Source organism: Eucalyptus grandis, chromosome 11 (assembly GCF_016545825.1).
Source record: "Eucalyptus grandis isolate ANBG69807.140 chromosome 11, ASM1654582v1, whole genome shotgun sequence".
Taxonomy (NCBI): Eukaryota; Viridiplantae; Streptophyta; class Magnoliopsida; order Myrtales; family Myrtaceae; genus Eucalyptus; species Eucalyptus grandis.
This window is the reverse complement of record NC_052622.1, coordinates 2,973,966-2,982,376: the sequence shown is the minus strand read 5'-3', so window position 1 is coordinate 2,982,376 and position 8,411 is coordinate 2,973,966. Positions and strand designations below refer to the sequence as shown.

Below are 8,411 nucleotides of genomic sequence, written 5' to 3'. Positions count from 1 at the left end.
AAACGCAAATCTTTTCCATGTGAATTATCATCTAGGCAACATCAAGCAATTGAAAGCACCAGCAAACAAAAGTAGATCTATGTAAAAAAAAGAAAAAAAAAACGTGCATCATTTGCTTCTCATCGTGATTCAAGTAATGATAGGTCGTAATAACTGAAAATTTCACTACAGTTTGGTATCATAATAGAACATGAATACATAAGTTATAATGGATACTCATGCAGCTGAGTTCATAGACCCTGTGTATGTCCCTAATATTGCTATTGACAAGTACAATAGGTTCTCCATTATTAACTGGATATACCTTAGTACTATTTAACGTAAAGAAGTACTATTGCCGACTATCCTAAAGAGGTTTGACTATGAGTGGCAAGCCTTGGGAAGGTCTAAGAGAGAGCAAAATGGAAGGAGAATGGCGGTAGTTTGGTGAAACAGCGAAGGAGAACATGGAGAGAATTAGGGTTAAGACAATCCTGTACTCCATCATGGTCAAATTCCGACCGATGCACATTCTCCCTCCGAACCCAAATGGCAGAAACCCCATCTTGTGCTTGCATCCGCCATAGAGCGAGTCCTCCTTGAACCGCTCCGGCTTGAATTGGTTCACGTCGTCCCCCCACAGACTGGGGTCATGGTTCATTGACACCACATCAATCCACATGTTCGTTCCCTTAGGGATCACCATATCATATACCTTAATATCCTCTAGCACCTGTCTTTGCACATTCGGTGCTGGGCTATACAGCCGCAGGACTTCACTCATCACCCATCCCATCTGCAATCGATCACCAATTTAGATAACATTGCTAATTGAAAAGGACTTAATTAGGTATAGATGTTAACATTTTGGAAAAGATCTGTACTCCTAAGGAGAAAACACAAGGACGTGCATGCAAATGCCATGTAATTTACAAACATTCACCGCACGAAAATGAGCATTTACACAAGCTTGTAATGTGAGGACTACAAAAGCGGTTCATGGCAAGTGTCCTAAAACTCTCTTGTGCAATTTTGGGTCTTGCATGGACCTTTCAAGATGGACACCGATAGCTCCACTAGGCTTTGTGGCTATATATTCTTTTAAAAGAAGCATGAGAACGTAGACACATGGCAATAACATGAAGTTCAATTGTATGGTGGAAACACGCTTATCTCCACATTTCCGTCCATGAATGTGGCGGATCAACGTTGACCACCTCCCTCAAATTAAGCTCAAAAAGGAAAGCAGGAGACCACTACCTGCACACGGACATATAAGCACTTTTAAATGGATTTTGAACAGGACTGTTGCTGAAAAGAATGTTGAAGTAAAAGGTTTGCATCTCATTATGTTGTGTGAATGAAGCATCTTCAATTACCAACGCATGATGCATAGCCAGGTTGTACAATAATCTTCTGATTTTTATTCTCTGGATCGTGGTTAAAAGGCTACGCTTTCGCCAATTAAAGTACAACTGTATCAAATTATTGATATGCACAGTTTAATTGTGGTCTCATTTCTGTCCAAAACAAGCCATGCTCTTTTTCCAATGATTAGATATTTTCTAACTGAATCTATTCACCCATTACGGAACATGAAATTATGCCAACTTCCGGAACACAGATACATAGCTTTTCCATCTGAACTTTCATACAAGCAATATCAAGCAATTGACTGCACACGCAAACAAAAGTAGCTCCATGTACAAAAACGTGCATTAATTGTTTCTCATTTCGAATAGTGTTTTTACCTTCTTTAGTCCGGCAAGCATGGTTGCATCAATCTCTTTTTTATCACCAACCACTTGTTTGATCTCATCTCTGAGCTGATCTTGCCACTCGGGATGCATGGCCAAAAGCAGCAACGTCCACGACAGAGCCAACGCTGTCGTCTCATGACCCCCGAAAAAGAACGTCTTGCACTCGTCCACCAACTCTCTGGTCGTCAAACTCTTCCCTGCTTTTCCATTTTCGGAGTTCCCTTCGAGCAACAATCCAAGCAAGTCCTTCTGGTTATTTGCTACTACGCCCGTCTTGCGATCATCGATGATCGACAGTAGCAGGTTGTCGATTTCTTTTCCCAGTCTTTTTGCCTCTAGGGATTGTTTGGGGACAATGAATTGGTTGAAAGGCACGCCCACGAAACGGTTTGTCTTGAAGAGAGTGACCTGCATGGTTCGCAGTTTCTCGAGAACTTTCTTGCCATCTTCGTGGATAATGCCAAAACTGGTCTTGGCTATGATCTCCCCTGCTGTTGATATGATCTCTCTCTCAACATCAATTTCGGGCTTTCCGGAGTTTATGAGAGCTGTCCACCTCTCCAGCATCTTGTTGGCTGATTCCACCATTAAGCTTGCCATTCCCTGTAGTATAAGCAAATTATGTACGCAGTGAACAAATTGGTGGATAAAAGGCCGCTAGACAATTGAGTCTTTTGTTCTGGAACGTAAACCCTAACTAATTGCCTCCTTTAAATAATTAGAGATAAACGATTTACGTGTACATGCACTCCTCAAGATAAGTTTGAAGTGTACGAATCTTGCTGTGACAGAGAGAGAGAGAGAGAGAGAGAGAGAGATACCTTGAGATTGGCAGGAGAGAAAGCTGGGGTGATGACATGCCTGTGATGGACCCATTGGTCACCCTCGGTCATGACCAGTCCGTTCCCGAACATGGGTTCTCGGTCGTTCTTGAACACCCTGGGCTTTCCCCAACTCTTCCCCATTACACCACTCGACATTTGCTTCAGAAACTCAGGGTCTGCAACATACAAGAATGGCTCTGTGCCTAGCCAATACACGAACACCTTCCCTGAAATTAACACAAAGAAAATTTATATGAAAACCAACAAAAGTAATTGGCCACTCTTTTCCTAATGAAAACCAACAAAAGTAATTGGCAACCCAACTTCATGAAATGAACTTTTCTGTAACAGATTCGTTATGGGGCTTACCATGTGATTTTTGCCAGCGAGCATAGTAGGGGAAGACCATGGAGTGTATGTCATGAGTGATGGTGTTCAAAGATTCATCATTAGAATTCACAGAACGAGAGCCCTCTTCTATGGCCTTTTTCATGTCCATGATATTCCCAAGAGGGAAAACCGGAGAAGGCCCTTTGAACCCATTTCTCTTGAGCTTCTGATAAGCTCTCGCAGGCGAAATCCAACACCTGAACGACACTCTCCACAAAACAAACAACGCAAAAACAACCGAAGTTGATAGGACAAGATTATATAACTGAAGAAAATATTCCATCTCTCTCTCTCTTTCTCTCAAGACAAAAAAGAGAATGTAGAGCAGGTAAAGACTACACAAGAGGGGTCAAGATTTTGTGTTGATGTTGGTTGAGAAGCGTGAGAATGGAGCAGGGTATTTATAGGCGACGAAGGGAAAAGGAATCACACCGCCCCAACCACCCCCGAGAAATGTGGTTTTGGTTTTCCGATTCGAACTTTGACCGGAGAACTGCCGATCGTGCCAATCGTGCCATTGTAAGTAATTTGTTCACATAAAAAAACTAATTAATTAAGAAGAAACGGATCCATATATGATTGTAAAACACTGATATCAATAAACATAGCAGAATTAAAGCGTACATGTTTAAGCTATTGCTTCACTTGAAGAAAAGTAGATCACTCTGATAATCAAGAATCTATTGGAATGCCAGATCTTTCTCTCTATGACCTATTTCGATATAGCAGCTTTTAATAGGATTAAAGCAACTGATAGGTATAACATACAATTTTATAGGCTAGAGAGGAGACCTAGTAAACCCTAATCAATAGCGTGTTAACTAGGCCATTCCCATTATGGGCTTCGGTTAAACACAATTGCCTACACTTTGCTGCTCAACTAGGCCCGTTATCAATAAATGTCAATATCCAATTCAATCAGATCACTTTAGGGTTTAACAAATATTGGAATATCCATTAACCCGATTATTTAAAATAGAAAATCAATTAATTAATGTAAGCCCATATTATAGGAAATTTCCAACAGCCATGGCTTTGAATCTTTCTCGTGCTGGTCTCAATGTAGAATTGGAAAACACGAATGATTTTTGTTTTCTTTTCTTTAAATTTTCGGCGTGGTCCCCGTCCGTTAGCTTTTCTCTGCTTTGGCGGTTGTCGAAATCTTTCGCTTCGGTTTATTCTAGAAAATATTCTCAGGTCACAAAAAATAACATAATGATCATGTTAATCTATATAATAAATGATGTTGTGAAAGGTAATATAAAGAAATCTATACAATTATTTTTATATTTATGGTCTTTTAACGTAGGTCCTGTCTGTTTTAAAAATTATTTTACCTAACTGTTTTAAAAATTATTTTGGTTTTTAAAAGTACCAAGGTTACTCTTATTGGGTGTTAAAAATGGCTTATTTATTCAGATTCTCACTTGCAATTGCCATACAACTAAAGAAATATTTTTGTAAAATAATTTTATAACATGGATTACTATTTTATTTATTAATCACTGATTTTTAATCCACAAAATAACTATTCAAACTATGTTATTTAGGATCCAAAAAGTCCTAAACTTCATGTACAGTGGCTAATTCAATTTTAAATCTTTGTATTCAGAAAAAAAGAAAGAAAGAAAGAAAGAAAAGCTTTTCTTAGAGGATATAGCCAAATCCTTGCTTTATTTTCTCGCTTGGTTCCTTTGTGTTTAGTTAATTCTTGTCCTCATCTCTTAAGAAAGATTGTCTTTTGAGCTTGTTTGAAAATTCAAAATTCCCATTTTCTACTTACATTTTTCCAAAATTGGATTGTAAAGTCATATATATATACACACATGTTGAAAAGAATTATGAAATATTACATGACTCTACTTATTAATATCGCTATATCTTAAAAGGTTTTGAGTGTTTTGTGATGAAAAAAGGATTAAGAGTCGAAGTCATCCTAAACAAATCCTATTGTCCAATGAAAACATTGAATCAATGCTAACTATTTTAAAAGTCTAAACTATTAAAGGAAAATGTGGTATTACATTTAAATATTCTATTACTCATCCTAGTCTGGTTTTATTATACCTAATATTAGCTGTGAAAAATATTTCATTGAGGAGAAAAAATCTGAACTCAAAATCTCCTGCTTTAATGTCTTGTGAGATTTTATGAGGATTACTGCCAACTAATCTAAATGTTTAAGTTGTCAAAGGAATGTGAGTTTAATATTCAAATGCTTTATCATTCATTAATAGTGAATTATCGATTGATGAAAGGTCATTGTTAATTTTTATTTTAGTAGGTGTTGTCAAAGGGACACGAATTATCTCTTTTCACAAATTACAAATATACTTTCTTACTTTATTCCCCACAATTGAGAGATTCTATATCTCAATTCTTAAAAATAGACAATATCATCTGTAATCTTGTTTGTCAAAATTTCAAGTTTCATATGCAAAATATTGTATAAACATATGATGAGTTGATTTCTATTGTTTATGTACTTACTTTTAGATTTTATATGACACATTTTGTTCAAGGTCAACTACAAGTGCAAATTAGTTTTATTACCTAAGAGATTATTGAAGATTGAAGTCAGGATGCTTATGCATCATCTGACTCGATCTTTACTGGGGATGAAAATATCAGTACTTGGTAGAACCAAAAATCAAACCGAACCGGCATGCGGCATGTTTTTGGTGGCTCTCAGTTTCAAACTTTTGGAATTAAGAATAACTAGTCCAATTCCTAGTTCTTTGTGCAGAATCGGATCGGTGGACAGAAACAAAGGAATTGGTCCAGAAGTAACTCGAAATTAAAATCGGGGCTCTTTCTCTCTATTTTGGACCTCAGCCTCTCACCTCCTTTTCTCATACATTCACCACCATAGCCTCACGCAGCCACCATCATAGTGGAGATAGACGAAAGTAGAGCCTGTCATGTGGAAACTAAGAGTAAAAGAGGTTTGTCAATGGAGGAAATATTGGGTGCGTGATGAAAGAGGTTGGACCTCAGCCTCTCACTTCCTTTTCTCATACATTCACCACCATAGCCTCACGCAGCCACCGTCATAGTGGAGATAGACGAAAGTAGAGCTTGTCATGTGGAAACTAAGAGTAAAAGAGGTTTGTCAATGGAGGAAATATTGGGTGCGTCAATGGAGGAATATTGGGGAGGGAGAGGTGCGTCAATGGAGGAATATTGGGGAGGGAGAGGTGCGTCAATGGAGGAATATTGGGGAGGGAAGGAGGGAGAGAGAGAGAGAGAGAGAGAGAGAGAGAGAGAGAGAGAGAGAGAGAGAGAGAGAGAGAGAGAGAGAGAGAGAGAGAGGTGTTTTAACACAACAAGGAAAATAGACTTCCTCGGAGACTAAAAAAGTAGAACATGAGATATTTTTCTTTTTTTATATAATAAATTGGTAATCTATTTTTGAAAAGAAAAAGAAATATAGTTGTGGATAGCTGTACTTTGGCCCAGTTTCCAAACTGCTAAGTCTAATTCCCAGTTCCAAAGCCACATGATCAATTCCCAGTTTTAGGTTAGGGACCAATCCACTCAAAAATCGATCACTTCTAATCAATACCAGGGTATTGGTATATGGTCCCAGTTTGATGAAAATCTTAGTAATTGCACTAATGTGAGGAAGAAAATATCGAAAGTGAGGCTCTTCTTAAGCCTTTGTGAATCGTGTTGGCATGAGAATTGGCACACACACATGGTCCTCTTTGTCATTGCCATCCTAAAAGACTTGCTTAAGAGTTAGAAATTTTTTATAAGAGCTCTTTGGGTGAAGATAAGGTTGTATTTATATCTTAAAGGAGAACTTTGTCTATTGCTAATGCTTGCTTAGGATACTCTCAAGAAAAAAATGTTTAAAAGTCATAAACCAATTATACAGCAGTTGGAAGGATTAGAGTGACAAATTATTAAAAGGTTGAGGATTAAATTAGTCAAATTGAAAAAGCTTGTGATTGAATTGGCCTTCGCACAATAATTTTAGAATTTTCAAAACATTTTTCCCAATAATCTCATATCCACAAATTGTAAGGTGGATTAGCATGGACTTGTTTGGTTTACTCTTAACTTGCCTAAATTTAGTGTCAAGGCTTGGATGACAATGCCAAACAGCCTAACTACTCTTACATAATCTGGCTTAGTACAAGTTGAAGCCAGTATATGTTCAGGGATCATCAGTTTCTCGAATGCGACCACTCCAGAGAAGTGTATCATGGAATAGGTGTATTTATCACATTCGAAGAGCAAGAAATTCTCTTTTGCATGGAGGTTCTCTTCTTCCCTTCAATGCTGTTGTGAACCATGTGAAGATCACTGTCAAAATTAGGATGGAATGTTCTACATCACCCGTTATTTGGTTCGGGAATATCACCGTTAAGGGTTAACTATCTATTATAAAAAAAGAATTTTGGTGTTTAATAATACACTGAAATTCTGACTTAAATCTCTAAAAGTGAAAGAGCAGAAATCCAAAAAGAAAAGTAGAGATAAAAGTAGCACCCAATTAATTCCCTCCAGTACAATCACGGCCATGTAGCTAAAATCTTCAAATTTTTATTTGGATTTAATCAACGACTGAACCGGAGGCACTTTTCAATTAATTAATTAAAAAAAGAGTAAAAAAGTCACAAAAAATTTCGAATTATGCTCAGTATGACATGTTTATTTTGAAATTTGTTTGTGATATCAAAAGCCCCAAACAATGCCCACAATGATAAATTTATACTAAACTTTTTTTATGACGTAAAAATTTTTAAAATTATTCTTATGTGATTTTTATAGTGAAAACAATGTTGTTTTTATTTCACATAATTTACATGAATATTATGTTAACATTGTTTACTTTTTGTTGTCCATGCAAACAAATTTTTAATGGTCTTCATTTACAGAATTTTGACATAGAGTAAATTTATCATATAAATATAAATATAATATTTTTGGTGACTTTTACTCATAATTTTTTTCATAGGTGATAAAAATATCAACGGTTCTCTCGTGTCATACGTAATTAATACGTCAAAAATCATATTGTTTGAAGTGAAATATTCTTAATAAGCAGTGCTCTCTGAACACTTCCAGGACCTCATCTATTTACGAAAAGCTATGGATATGATAGGCCCCGGTGGAGTAATCTAAGCATGAGTCATGATGCATCTGAATCCGCGTCCGAAAGGTCCGGATTTCATTTCTACGACCCCGCGCAGAGAAAAAGACAAAATAAATCCGATTTGAAGGGGTCAGAAAGTCAAAATTTCCATCTCCGAGGTTTAAAATAATAATAGTCAAAGCCTATTACATCATATAATATCAAATCAGTGCAGTGCGAACAGAAAGCGCACTCCTATCAGAAGGTCGTCAAATACTTCGGTCTTAGAGAGATCTCTCTAGCCTTTATTTCCTTTTTTCCGTCTATTGATTAACTTTAATCTATCTTCACTTTTGCATGTACGTACAGCAATTA

At 36.9% G+C, this 8,411-nt stretch overlaps 1 protein-coding gene across 1 annotated transcript in view; it reads right to left on the bottom strand.

Annotated features, from left to right (window-relative positions):
* Positions 1-243: 243 nt before the first annotated feature.
* Positions 244-8,411, bottom strand: part of LOC104424425 (cytokinin hydroxylase) — a 36,101-nt gene continuing 27,933 nt past the window's right edge. Inside the window, exons 2-5 of the mRNA XM_010036844.3 lie at positions 2,933-3,150; positions 2,561-2,790; positions 1,731-2,342; positions 244-775 (exon numbers count right to left, since the gene is read on the bottom strand). Of these exons, the coding sequence (XP_010035146.3) occupies positions 347-775; positions 1,731-2,342; positions 2,561-2,790; positions 2,933-3,150 (1,489 nt within the window). The 3' untranslated portion in view covers positions 244-346. The remainder of the gene's footprint in view (positions 776-1,730; positions 2,343-2,560; positions 2,791-2,932; positions 3,151-8,411) is intronic.